The sequence below is a fragment of the Amblyomma maculatum genome, chromosome 3, assembly GCF_055883805.1.
Source record: "Amblyomma maculatum isolate TAMU_Amacu chromosome 3, ASM5588380v1, whole genome shotgun sequence".
NCBI classification, from domain to species: Eukaryota; Metazoa; Arthropoda; class Arachnida; order Ixodida; family Ixodidae; genus Amblyomma; species Amblyomma maculatum.
Genome location: NC_139346.1, coordinates 93,802,395 through 93,817,326, shown reverse-complemented (window position 1 = coordinate 93,817,326; position 14,932 = coordinate 93,802,395). Strand labels below are relative to the sequence as shown.

The 14,932-nt window shown below is 49.2% G+C and overlaps 1 protein-coding gene across 1 annotated transcript in view; it reads right to left on the bottom strand.

The window, feature by feature from the left end:
• Positions 1-14,932, bottom strand: part of LOC146195340 (endothelin-converting enzyme-like 1) — a 33,018-nt gene that overhangs the window by 14,086 nt on the left and 4,000 nt on the right. Inside the window, exons 3-6 of the mRNA XM_084596215.1 lie at positions 12,284-12,387; positions 11,389-11,444; positions 10,056-10,107; positions 965-1,032 (exon numbers count right to left, since the gene is read on the bottom strand). Coding sequence (XP_084452341.1) covers positions 965-1,032; positions 10,056-10,107; positions 11,389-11,444; positions 12,284-12,387 — 280 coding nt within the window. The remainder of the gene's footprint in view (positions 1-964; positions 1,033-10,055; positions 10,108-11,388; positions 11,445-12,283; positions 12,388-14,932) is intronic.

The window sequence follows — 14,932 nt, the reverse complement described above, 5'->3', positions numbered from 1 at the left end:
CTTCCTCCAAGCTACCTCAGTAGACTATTTTCGCGCCGCTCGACAACTTCCATATTCACATTTGAACGTCTAGAGCGATATTTATCAAGTGATTCAGGTTATTTCCAAGAATGTGAAAGCGACAGCGTAGTTGAATGTTTTGTTAATCTTTTTTCATCTTTTATTCACGCTGTATGACGTCCAACTCTCCCAGAACACACTTCAATCACCGCAGCATATAGATTTCACATACACTTCCCGACGGCAGTTACGAATAGCGGCATTTTGAGCCTATTCTGCCGTAGAGTACTCTCTGGGTCACCCCCGCCCTTGTTTAGCACCTGGCGCATTGTCTCCCATAGCGACGCGGAATGAATCTGTGAGCCCACGTGGCGAGCGCGCTGTAAGCGTGTTGCCGCCGTTGACATATCCGTTTATTCACTCCCCCTCCCCAATGCTGCTGTTGTCCTTTCTCTCACCTCACTCCGGCTTCCTTAAACCGACAATTATCGATTCTTACTGAGGAAGTCTGAGCATTGTAGTGGTTAACGCGCTCAGCTAGGGGGCGGAAAAAAGGTGGTTCTAGTTCTGGCGTGGACAGGATTCTGTTATTTTCTGTAGCTCACGATGCGGCCTTGAAGCATAGCGATTTAAGGATTTAGCCTTAATATACTAGTTGGCAATTTACATCACAGCTAAAAACACTCACTCTATTTCAGCAGGGAAGGGCGCTTAGGTTTTTCTTTTCTTTTTATTCTTGGTTCATTTTATCTGGGACGTGCTCTTAACATTCATTCGAACCACGGTTAGTTGCATACAGCTGATCAGTTTCTTGGGTTAGGAGGACATTCATGCAGCTATTTTTTTCGGATGCCTTTTTTAACTGTGTAATCTCCTGGAGTTTCAGATGGATAAGCGCAAGTATCTCAAATTTCCTCTTAACGTCCCAGATATCTGTATGGAAGATGACAAGGCCGTCACTTGCCTTCAAAAATCAGGGAGCTCATCATCTTCGAGGCGATGAGAAACCCGAGAGAGCCGAAGTTCAGCGCCCTGCGTGAAAATAACGAAGAAATAAAAAAGAAGTGACGAAAAAGGGCGACTTTGTGAGCGCGAATGTAGAGCCGCAAATAGTTTTTTTTTTTCAGTCAGGCTTTCATGTTCAACAGAGCTATCCACCCATACGACAGTATTAGTGGACGAGTGGTAATAGTATGTATGGTCACTGATTACAATGCGATAGACTAGGCATCACGAAAAAGGAACTCATTTCTTTGTGCAAAGAAATTTATGAATTTAAAAAAAACTCTGTAAAGAAGACAAAGAACAGAAAAACGCTGCGGCATCGCCATCACCATCGCTTGTCTCCGGCGCCCATCTCGCTCGCGCTGAAGCTGTGCCCTGCGGCTGGTAATTCGACCCTGCTGTGCCCGAAGTACTGCCAGTGCTAGACGTTCCAGCCAACCATTAAATCCACATTTCACTTGGTGGAGGTCAATCTGAGGTTCCCTGTACCAATCTCGCCCTGGAACTTCGCAGCAGAACATTGACTACCCCAATGACGGAGCCGACTTCATTGCACCTACCTCCGCCAGTCACCTGCACAGGTGCCGTTCGTCAACGGGACCCGGCTACCTTCAGTGGAAGCAGCAATGACGACGTCGACGATTGGCTGACCACTTACGAACGGGTCAGCCGTCACAATAACTGGGACGACAGCCGTAAGCTCAACAATGTCATCTTTTACTTGAGCGACGTCGCTAATCTGTGGTTTCGAAACCACGAGTCGGACTTTGGCACCTGGGCGAATTTCAAGACGAAATTTTCTGATGTCTTTGGCCGCCCCGCCGTCCGAAAACTCCGCGCGGAACAGCGTCTTCGGTCGCGACTGCAGCTGCCCGGTGAAACGTTCACCAGTTACATTGAGGACATTGTTGATATGTGTCGTCGCGTTGACCCGACCATGACCGAGGCCGCTAAAATACGTCATGTCCTCACAGGAATTGATGACGGCGCTTTTCACATGCTCATCGCGAAAGGCCCCACTACGGTCAAGGAAATATATGACCTCTGTCAAAGCTACGACGAGCTCCGGAGGGAGCGTGCTTTGATTCGCCAGCCTCATACATCGCTTGCTGGGCTAGCCGCGGAGAGGGAGTCATCTAGCCTCTCTGAAGACATCAAGGCTTTTTTGTACGCCAGGAAGTCGCGCGACAACTGTCCCTGCAGCCCTATGTTAAGGAGTCGTCAACAACTGGCCTTGTTCCGGAGCTTCGCCATGCAATCCAACAGCATGTATCTGAAGTCCTCCCTAATCCTGTTCCTCAACCAGCTCCGGTCGCACATTCAATGCCGTTACTCACGCCCACAGTTTCATCGTCCGGCGTTGCGCCACTGAGCTACGCTCCAGCATTCGCGCCGGCTCCTCCTCAAGTATTGCGCCGCACGTATGCCGAAGTCACTTCAAGTCCACCGCCTGAGCCAGCATATGCCTATGCTTCGCCCCCCATGCGGTCGGCACCAACAGCTTTTGCTCCCCCCTTGCTTCCGACACGATCTCCATGGCGCACATCAGACAACAGGCCTATTTGCTACCACTGCGGCATCCCTGGGCACACTACACGCTACTCCAGGCGCCGAATAAATATGGCCTTTGCTGCACGGCCTGCGCCACCTTATTTGGCCCCCCAGTTCCCAGTCCCATCGGGTCCTCCAACAGCACCCCCTGAACCTCCAACACTCAAGGCTATCGCAAAGATCAGCATGATACCGATACCCCTGCTCCCACGTTCCTGCTCGACAGCTTCGTTTGGCTATGCGTTCCTGCCACGAACAAACTAGACACCAAATACCACGGACCTTATCGCGTCTTGGAACGCACATCCCCTGTGAACTACGTCATCGAGCCAGTCACCCCTTCTTCCGACCACCGCCGTCGCGGCCGCGAGGTTGTCCACGTTAGCCGCCTCAAGCCATATTACAACCCTCTGGTCGTCTCTTCTCCCTGAGTCGCCAGGATGGCGACTTCTTCACGCGGGGGAAATGTAAAGAAGACAAAGAACAGAAAAACGCTGCGGCATCGCCATCACCATCGCTTGTCTCCGGCGCCCATCTCGCTCGCGCTGAAGCTGTGCCCTGCGGCTGGTAATTCGACCCTGCTGTGCCCGAAGTACTGCCAGTGCTAGACGTTCCAGCCAACCATTAAATCCACATTTCACTCGTACATCACTCGCGAAAGACATGGCGAAGCAGTGTTTCGAGTGTCAGTGTACACCGCTCTTCGTTGACATGGAAGTCAAGTTTGTTCACAATGATCACCGCACAAGAGAAATAGCAGAGGTGTTTTGTATTCCGAGGAAAAAAACAAATGCGTCAGTCAGCCTTCAGCTGCCTTCTCTTCTAAGGAAATGGGCTTCTTATGCAGTTATTCATGCGCACTAGTACATGTGTATATGAGGCGATTTTGTTAGGTGACAAGTGTATTTGAACGAAGCGCATGCGTGTACGCTTGACGCTTTGCTTTACAAAGCAAGCACGTTCTTTCGAACAAACAATGTGTGTCTTTTAATCATATATTCTGTTCTTAGTGCTGTTTTAAGTGAACAAAACTAGAGGTCTTTATAGCTGCCTCCGTTGCGTCAGAGGTCTGACCTCCCCCCCACCTCCCCCCCCCCCTTCCTGGAACGATCGTTCTGCAGCCGCTGGGGGTAGCCAATGGTTAACTGGTGTACTTAATAGGTGGCGGTGGTCAATGTGAAGAAAATTTATCGAAATACATGAAAACAGCTAAACACACTGTGACAACAATGTTACTGTAAAACAGCACACAATACCAACATACAATGCAGTGGTAACAAATACGATGCTGAAACAAACTCATTCGTGAACTCTGACCACATATTTACTTCCAGACAGTCAGTGCTCATTTGGGGTTCTACACCACGGTGGTCGAATCCTGTTTTTGGTGAGGGAGTGCGTATTCCGGCTGTGGTCATCAAGCCGGACACTTGACCAGGGTATCAAATTCTATCTACAAATTATCTTTTTTTATTCGATGGAAAACAGCGCGGCACCGCAATCTAAAATCATGTGCTCTCTATACATGAGGGGATGTTCTCCCTCTATGCCACTGCTCTAGAGCTGGATAAGCGTTTACCACGCTTGATGGTAGTGGCTAGGAGCGCTACGACATATTTAGCGAACAGTGATAACACAGAGAAGGGAGCACATCTGAAATACTCAGTTCAAGCTCGCATGTATCCTGCAGAATACTGCACTCATTACTCTGGAAAACTGCATACTAGTCATGTAGTAAGCGCTGACCTGTGAGTACACGCTCGCTACATTTGCAATGAGCGGTTGTATTAGATCCCTTCCTCAATGGAAAGCATGCTGCAAAGCCTCAACGCAATTTTAAGAGTGTATCAATCATTCCTGAATTTAGTTTTCTCTAGGAGGTATGCACGTGACGTCGCCCACAAGGGGTGCTAGCGGCCGGCGCGACATTCGCCATATGCGTGGTCGTGTGTGCGGGCACCTCAATCGGCCGCAGTATTCAACTCGTGATTCGGGGTGCGCCTTTCTTGTCTTGGAATTTTGGCGTGCGCCAGCGAAAACCATACGAGTGAGTGGATACACCAGTGGACTTTGTGGAACAAGAAAAACGTCGGTCTCGATAAAATGTTCGACTTTGTGAAAACATCAGCTCGCACGACTGCTGTAACGTCGTCGTGGTGTGCGGTGTACTACAAGACACTGCTTCGCGTTGAATTTCCGGACATCGGGCGTGGTTGTTGTTGTGGGCGCCACTGACGACAGCGCCCCAAGCGGCAAGTTAACCAGGCGGACCGCCGGGAGACCCCGGCATGGGCGACTGCGCCAGGAAGAGCGAAAACGGGCGTCATTACCTGATGTATAAATAAACAGTTTTGCTTGTTATACCGGCTATGTCTACCACATGGTGGCAGCGGCAGGGTAACCAACACAGCGTGACACCCAGAAAGACAGCGAGCCTAACGTAAGCGGCCACAGCGTCTTGCCAGACACTCACGGTGCGAACGAAGAGCGCGCGAGCGGCACTCCGAGAATGACGTTCAATCCGCTCGCCGTGGAACTGCCGAAAAAGCTCGATTTCCGCAAGCTCGAAGATTGGATACGATGGCACCGCAGGTGGGAACGCTACCGACTCATCTCCGGTCTGACAGGACAGGACGAGACGACGCAAATCAACACATTACTCTACGCCATGGGCGAAAAAGCGGAGGACGTGCTCGCTGCTTTCAAACTGACAGACGAACAAATGGCATCAAACTCCGCCGTGGTGAGTGCTTTTCAAAAGCATTTCCTACCTCGAAAGAATGTCATCTATGAGAGAGCACGATTTAACTCTCGGAAACAAGAGCAGCATGAAAACGTCGACGCATTTGCGACTGAACTGTTCAAGATGGCCGAAAGATGCGATTACAGAACTCTCAAAGACGAAATTATTCGGGATAGGCGCGTGGTCGGCTTGCGAGACATAAAACTCAGCGAGAGCCTGCAGCTTGACGCAGAACTCACTCTCGAAAAAGCAATCACAGCTGCCCGCAATTCAGAGAGCGCGAAACTTCAACACAGGGAAATTCGCTCCATCGAACAGCCACCTCTCGACATGGGAGAAGTTCGCGGCCAGACAAACGTCAAAGCTCGCCGGAACGAAGCGAAGGTGCCTTTCAAGTCGCGTCCTCAACGTACACACAAGACGAGAGACGAACGCTGCAAGTGGTGTGGTGGTGTGCGTGACCACACGAAGACACAGTGTCCTGCGATAGACAAAACGTGCAACCAGTGTGGGAAAAAGGCCACTACACCTGCGTCTGCGTGTCTAAGCCGAAGGACGAGACCTCGAGTATCCGACAATGACCAAAAGATCTCGGAGAGCTATATCTAGGCAAAATCAAAGTGCGAGTGAACACGCCGTGGAGAATCACTGCTACCGTGAACAACTTGCCTTTTACCTTCAAGGTCGACGCCGGCGCGGATGTGACTGCAATCGCACACAACCAGTACGACAGAACCGTCATGGGACCCATCAAGTCAACGCAACAGCTGTTGATAGGTCCAGGCCAGACAGCGATAGCCACTGTTGGCTACATCGATGCAACAGTTACCTGGCGCAACACTGAAGTCCAAGAAGCAGTCCTCATCATCAAAGGATTAAAAAAACCGCTGCTCAGTCGACCAGCTATAGAATCACTTGGGATTCTACAGCGCCCTCTTGAGCTAGACGAAACCCTCGCACAATCAACTGATGTCCCCAACTTCTTGGCGTCATACCCAAAGCTAACGTCTGGGCTTGGAGTCGAAGACTGAGTACCGCATCAAAGTCAAAAAGGATGCTGAGCCATGCGTAGTCAGTTATCCTAGGCGCGTGCCTCTTCCACTGCTTCCACTTGTGAAGAAAGAATTAGAAAGGATGGAAGACTTGGGAGTCATCCAGAAGATCGAGCGAGCAACCGAGTGGTGTTTTCGACTGGTCGCACGAAAAAAGAACAATGAGCTGCGCATCTGCGTGGACTATGGTAAACTCAACCAACAAATAATAAGCGAACGTGTGCTCATGCCTACGGTGGACGAGTGTCTTGCAAAATTAGCAGGCGCAACAGTTTTTAGCCGCCTAGATGCACGAGCAGGGTACTGGCAGGTGCCACTGTCCAAGGACTCTCGCGAATACACAACCTTCATCACACCAGTTGGCAGGTTCCAGTTCCTGAGGCTTCTCTTCGGAATCTCCACAGCGCCAGAGTTCTACCAACGAGAAATGCTCCGTGTGCTCGAAGGACTAGATGGTGTGAGTTGTCTACAAGATGACATTATTTTCTCAGGGAAGACAACTGAGGAACACGACACCAACCTACTGCTGGTGCTGAGGAAACTGGAAGATGCAGGTGTTACCCTCAACATCGACAAGTGCTCCTTTCGTCAAACAGAAGTAGCATTCTTATGACACGTCGTAAACTCAACAGGAGTCAGCGCCGACCCGGAAAATGTCAGGGCCATAGTCCAGCTCGACCCACCATGTGATGTGCCAGAAGTCAGGTCTTTGTTGGGCCCTGCAAACCACCTAGCGAAATCAGGGCAAGCATCCAGTCAGACGAAACACTTTCCAGGGTGGCTACCTTCTGCCCTACATCATGGCCAACTGTGCATGGGCTGTCACCTAGCTGACCTGAAAAGGTACGTCGAGGTGGCTAGTGAGATTTCGCTTGTTGATGGTCTGCTATTCAAAGGCGACAGAATAATCATCCCGCCAGACATCAGAGTAGAGGTTCTGGAAAAATACCATGCAGGCCACTTGGGCACAACGAGGTGCCGAGCGAGGGCAAGAGAGTGCATATTGTGGCCAGGCATAGGCAAGCACATTAAAGTCTACGTGGAAAAGTGTCCAACTTGCAGAGAGCCCAGAAAGCCAGAAACAGAACCCCTGCTTCTAACCCAATTGCCAGCACACCCTTGGGACACAGTCGGCATGGATCTCTTCACGCTGGAGGGGAAAGAGTATGTTGTAGTAGTAGACTACTACTCCCGATTTTTTGAGCTAGAACAGCTGCCGATGACAGCTACAAAAAACATGGCCCCAGTCTTGGAGCCAATGTTTGCACGGTACGGTGTTCCACGGACAATACGCACAGACAACGGGCCGCAGTTCACTTCCACAGACTTCAAAGAACTAGTGCATCACTGGGGAGCCTCACACACAACCTCAAGCCCTTACTATCCACAGAGCAACAGTATGGCAGAGAGGGCTGTGCAGACAGCAAAGCAGCTTTTGAGGAAGTGTTTCAACATACACGAAGCGCTGCTTGCCTACAGGGCCACACCCTGCGTGGAAGGGTTTTCACCAGGAGAACTCTTAATGGGTCGTCGTCTGAACACCACTGTACCAACCAGTTCGAAGCTGCTAGCCCCGAAGTGGGACGACAGCGAATTCAGACAAAATAATGAAGCCTACAGAGCTCGTGCAAAACGATCATACGACACCCGGCACAAGGTACGGAGCCGAGAGCGCTTACCACCAGGCACAGCGGTGCGCATCCTCGCGGGAGCTGCATCACACTGCGTGGTAACACAGCCAACATCAGAACCAATGTCCTACGTTGTACAAACCGACAGAGGAGAAGCAAGACGTACAGCAAGACACCTGCAACCGTTGCAGGACACGAGCACCACAAGAAGTGGACGTGTTTGTAAGCGACCAGAATGCCTGGACCTGTGAGATCAAACCTTTCAAGAAAGGGGGGTGTTGTGGGCGCCACTGACGACAGCGCCCCAAGCGGCAAGCTAACCAGGCGGACCGCCAGGAGACCCCGGCATGGGTGACCGCGCCAGGCAGAGCGAAAACGGGCACCATTACCTGATGTATAAATAAACAGTTTTGCTTGTTATACTGGCTACGTCTACCACAGTTGTGAAGTGCGGTCCTAAGTTTCGCGACAAGGGAAGAAATTAAAACGTACAAATCCATGAAAGCATTTAAATTTTTTTTGGCAAGCGAGCGAAGCCGAGAGCCATCGTGCGTGAGGGCGTCGATGGCCGGCGTGCCGTTTTTAAAGGTGAGTAAATTACGACATGTCCATTCTTTTAGCTGGCGCTAACTGTCACCTCTGCCGACTTGCAAGTGACGCGTTACAACTGTATCAAGGGTTATCGCTGCACATCGCGTTGTTGCGAACCTATAGGTTTTATGGGTTAGCGCATTTCAAGCAGAGCTACGACACCGACACTGAATTTATGAAACATGCTCGCTGGGTGTGCCGTTTATGCAGCGAGCGCGTGACAGTATTTAATCGACCTTCTGCCACCCAAGTTAAGCAACTGCATTGCTTCGCTTTATTGCTAGAACAGCGCCTGTGCAAGCTTCGATCGACAGTTTGTCGACCCACTAGAAATGTGCCTTTCGCGACCGTGATCGAGGTCACTAATGCGCTCTCTCTTCAAGATGTGTTCTGCCCCAGTGGCCACTAACAATGGATTTAATGAGCTGCAAGTCGTGTTGCGCACAATGGGGAACCGGCCACTTTTGCTGTCGACCTGTTGCACGGGTAAATGCCTACAGTTGCAACACCGAACCGGCAGTGTTATGTCCCGGAGCACGAAAATACTACTGCAGACTCCACGCGCTTAAAGGTCTCTGCAACGAAAAGGGGATGTGGAGGTATTTAACAACTTGATGAAACTGCACGGATCCCTTCCAATACGCAACGGGCACCTGACAGCGAACCTGATATTGCGCGTGCCGATGCCACTGATGACCTCCGACATGGCGGACGAGGCGTGACGATGCTGGCGCTATCTGAGTAATACGACGTCAGGGAATACCTCCTATAGCTGTCCTGGAAATATGCACATTGCCAGCATCTTGACTGACCCCGCCGGGGTGGCGCAGTGGATAGGCCGCTTGGCTACTGTTCCCAAGGATGCGGGATCGAATCCCGGCCCCCCGGCGGCCGCTTTTCGATGGAGGCGAAAAGCAAGGCGCCCGTGTGCTGTGCGATGTCAGTGCACGGTAAAGAACTTCAGGTGGTCGAAATTTCCGGAGTCCTCCACTACGGCGTCTCTCATAGCCCGAGTCGCTTTGGGACGTTAAGCCCCACAAAACAAAACAAACAAGCATCTTGACTGTTTTTGGCTGCCCCTCCAGGACTCTGACGACGTTTTTCAATGACAATGACCGCAACTATATCTCGAGTTCTTTTTCGTTTTGAAGCTCATGGTGTTTCATTTCTATGCGAGCTTTCTCGACGCAACCTATGAAAGACGCCCACATCATGACCGCTGCTTCTTCGGGGAATCACGTTGGTTCCTCTGGGCCACAGAAGTGCTTTTATTTCGCTCAAATGCTACCGAGAATAGTTTTATGTCAGTTGCAGTTTCAGCTCAACCCATAATTTTACAGCTTATCATCTCGCAGGAAATGTTGCTTTGACTTTGGAATTTTAGCAGAACGCTGTAAAGCCTCATAGACCTGACGACATCGGTTGGCAGTTCCAACTGGCCTTATTTTTGCGATATGCACGCGATATACAGATTATACTTACGGACTTAGGCCATCAGTGTAGAGGGGTGGCTCCAGCATCCCTCCTGGGACAACTAGACAGTGACAAGAAGGAGAAACAAGTGCCATTCTATAAAGCTACGCAGAGTAAATTAATATCACTGTTTCTTTTTTAACCGTACTATGCGGCTAAAATGCACGTACTCTGAATTTCTGATGGCGTAATTGTTATTTCACAAATTTCAGTACTGTCGCGACAGTATAAAACAACTGAAGGTTGTCGGCGACTATGTCACCTAAATGTGTGAAACCTTTGAAATGAGTTCGCAGTGCTATCGTGCACTGATTTGACATGGCTTAGTTGATTGCCAATGTAACTTAGTGATGGGTTTCTGTCTCGTTACTAGACGATGGAAGTCTCGGAGCGATACAAAAGTATCTGTAAAACTTTCCCTATACTGCATCCATAATATAGCGCTTTAAGGTATGGACAAGGTCCCGTAAGGGTTCCTTGTTTGCTACTTATAGCAAATGTATTACAGGAGGCTCCTATGTAACCCCTAGACAATACCTATTACTCAAAGGAACCATTTTCAAGCCTGACTGTCACACTCCTCGATCTTAACTCAGGATGCTTTTGGGTAACAATCCCATTCAAAAGCTTTTAGCGCGTTCACCATATTTCTGGCAATCATGCTCACTCGTTAAATTTTGCCTCATGGAAAGCGTGATCCAGATCGACCGACGAATCTGATGGAAATCTGTCAGTCGCTGTTATCTAAGACAAAGAGCGCCTATATATTTCATTCCATCAGCAAGAGACTGGCTAGTAATTGAGTAAGCCGCTAGAGTAGAATGCTACTGATATAAGATTGATACTGAAAACATTGAACGCTTTTATTATCATGATCATAGCTTGCGAATTTTTTTTAACACACGCAATGTCTTAGATTGTAAGGCCGACCAAGCGCAGCAAATTTCGAGCCCATAATCACACGCAGAACTAACTGCGCTGGTGGAGCCGACGGTCATCATTTTTTTTACACACGCAAAGACTTCATAAATCTTTAAAATTATGCGAAGCATTTCTTAGTTTCAATGGTGGTTGTTTTAGTTATTGTGGCAGGCTGATATGTACGGTAGGTATCATGCAGCGTTTACCACGACTTTGATCAAATGAATTAAACGTGCTATTTCTTCCTTGAAGCCCGTGGTATTAAGCGTACTGCCTGAAGTCGCTTACCAATGCCGCACAAAAAAGAATGAAATGCTTTAACACCAGCAAGAATAAGCTATGCAAGAGAGAGGCTCCAAAACATGGACTGATGACTCGACGCAATGCGGCAGTGCATGAAAATGGCAACTCGTGCACTTACCCACTGTGTTGTATATCGGGTCATAATGGACTTGGAGTGAAGAATATGAAACATCACTGAAATAAAGGACATGTCAAAACATTTGCATTTATTCACGCTCTATACGTTCATTTAATAAACCGAAATTATCTAAGTTGGGCTTACAAAAGTCACTGCTGAGTTCTGATAGAATTAGAAAAGGTTGACAAAACTCGCGTTCTGTGCTGTGAGAGCAACTAAAATGCTGTCAGATGTTTGAAGTGAAAAAATCACGCCGACTGCGTGATATTTTTGCTAACCATTTTATGACGAGAGCAAGCAGGATTACCCAATAGAAGTTGCTCTAATTTATTGGAGCAGTTAAAAGCAGGCTGCCCTAAGGTAACATGAACAATAACTCTGCAGATGACGCTGAAGCATAGAGATGATGTGAAGTATATTCACTCCAAATACCTTGCTAGTCATATCACGACACAACTGGGCACGGCGCTACCATATTGATTCAGACCAGCATTTGCCACTTTAAGACAAAATCTTACCACGATCACGAGTTCTACTCTCCATATTGCTAGCATGGGGTATAATCTACAAATATATTGTGGCGCATCTTCATGGCACTATTGCTGCACTCGCCTCTCACTCAACAGTGAGTATTCAGTGACACGTTACTGAGACCTAAAATGGTCTCAGTAACCATAACCAGTACAAAAAATGTCAATTCCATTGCTAACCTTTCGCGCAGATTGTCGAATATCATCCACAGGTCAAAAACGATGTTCAAGCTCTTAACTTTTCCTCACGGTTGTTGTTCACAACGTGCGCGCTTCAAAACGGTCCAGCCGCCTCAACATTCCCGAGCGGCGCCTTTACTTTTCCGTGAAGCACAAAGAAGTGTTGTCTTCGACTGAGCACTCACTTGATGAATTCGGGCCGATTCCACGTGAGCTTTTGCCATTCGCGCTCTGCCTCAGAAACCATGAGCTTGACGACGAGGATGACGTACGTGTCCTGGTATTCGGTCTGCAGAAAGAAGTATGCCGCTTAGCCACAATGCAGCACGTCAGCCCGATGCCGTTTTCTACCAATGTCACCTGAACGCTGAATGTATAGTTCTTATTGGTGGACTCTGTTTAGCAGTCATTACGAGCTGCTGCGGCAGGCCGATGACGGCAATAATAACATTGTATTTTACAAGGCGGCGAACGATAAAAAAAATGGCTGAGGCTTAGCTTGGTTAAGCCTGGTCAGATGCGAAGCATATTGATTGCTAAACTCGGCTTTCCATGGTCTCCCCTTTATATATAAACCTGCGATATACCACGTGGTCCGCACAGCGTGCAACCGCAGCCGACGGCGCGAGCCGGTCCCCGTCTCTCCTCTGTCGTGACGTAAGCGTATCACGTGGTGTGACGTCACCATACCACGTGGTCCGCACGGCGTGCAACCGCAGCCGACGGCGCGAGCCGGTCCCCCGTCTCTCCTCTGTCGTGACGTCAGCTTATCACGTGGTGTGGCGTCACCATACCACGTGGTCCTCACGGCGTGCAACCGCAGCCGACGGCGCGAGCCGGACCCCCGTTGTTGTTGTTGAAAACCTTTATTTCCGCCGAGAAGAAGCTCCTCGGTGGAAATAAAGGTTTTCAACAACAACAACAACGGGGGTCCAGCTCGCGCCGTCGGCTGCGGTTGCACGCCGTGCAGACCGCGTGGTATTCTGACGTCACACCACGTGATGCGCTGACGTCATGACAGAGGAGGGACGGGGGACCGGCTCGCGCCGTCAGCTGCGGTTGCACGCGTCTCTCCTCTGTCGTGAGGTCAGCGTATCACGTGGTGTGACGTAGTATTCCACATTCTTTGCACGGCGTGTAACCGTCACGAAGGGCTGTGGTTTACCTCTAGCAATATGCTTCGCATAAAAAAAAAATCAAGAACTAGGATCCTTCTATTATATTGGCCCAGCCGCTATGAGCTGCGCGCACTGTCTGAATGCCGCAGCCTTGTCTGCGTGTCTTGTAGGCCTGATTAGGTATTGTGGGTTAAGAGGCATGGCGTTTGAGGCCTCTGGGCTTTTGAAAGGAACGAAGCGAAGCATTTCGGGCATACCAGCTTCTACATTCGTTCTTCTGATGCTGCACAAACGCCTGTGATATCGCCAGCTACGGTGTCAAATGCAGGATCAACCAACAGTCAAGAAATAAGTTCTAAAAATTAATCGCGAAAAAATTAGCCACGGTTTAACTCTGCTCAAATTCAGACCTGCGAAAGCGCTGTTTGGCATGGTTGTGCTTACCGGTTAATAATCGAGAAACTGACAGAGCGATGGCAGTGCACGTAAAATTCCCTACGTAGCCTTCAACTGCGGTACCTCCTTCTCTCTTTCACCCCCTTCTTCTCTTCTCATGACACAGGCGTTCACGAAGTTTGCAAGGCACTCGTGTGCTGTGCGATGTCAGTGCAACTCCATGCGGTCGAAATTTCCGGAGCCCTCCACTGCGCCGTTCTCCATAGCCTGAGTCATTTTGGGACGTTAAACCCTAAAAGGCTAACTAAAGTTAGCAAGAAGTATTCGTTTTTGGCTAAGGATAAGCGCAGTATCTGCCTCACTCCTCGGCAGACACCTACACGAAGCGGAGACACAAACGTTAGACGTTTTTTTTTTTTTTTTTTTTTTTTTGGCTCTGAGTTTCCGGATACTGATTTCGCACTAAGAAATTCTGTGGTGGTGATGCTCAAAAGAGAGTTTCGGAGTCTGAAGACCCCGCTACACGGTCAGTAGCTTTAGTCCGGGACACCTCACGATGAGGCCCAGTCTTGCGCCCGCTTTACCAGAGCCTTTTGGGCCTCCAGTGTGGAGCAGTTGAGGAGGGCTGTCTCCTATGCCTCTCGGGTAGGGTTAGGGGAAGGGAGAAGGTGAGGATTCTGTGCACGTACCCACACCATGTGGAAGATACACAGTACGGGCAAAGCTGAGATCGATGTGTTTGAGTACGACAGAACAGAGAAGCTTTTGGCTTCTTGGCCCGCGCATGACCCACGATATATTTGTACATCTAAAACATGATCAGAGGGTCATCGGTCGAGCTTAACTTCTCTGGCATTTAAGACATGATGGCTAATTTACCTAGGTTATTTTTTCTCAAGCAGCTCTACCTAATCAACAAGGACGGTGGGAAATCTTTTTGTGATATAACGCTCAAGTAATGTCAACAAACAGCTCGGCGAAAAGATCGCTACATGTAAAATAATAATAATGTTAATTGGTTCGCAGGAAAGTAAAGGCGCAGTATCTGTCACACTTGCACTGTGGACACCTAACCGCATCGTAAGGGAAGGAAGGAACGTGGCAGTGAAAGCGGCTAGAGAGAAAATGGTGCCGTTGTGGAGGGCTCCGGAGCAATTTTGACCAACTGGGGATTGTTAACGTTCACACGCAAGATCCCTTATTCACATTCCGCTTGCCCTGTGTTGAAAGCAATATTTCGGTATGAATGTTGATGAACCCACATACAGAAGTGTGAGTACGTTGTTACGGTTTGCAACTTGCCAAGTGCGTATCTTTTTA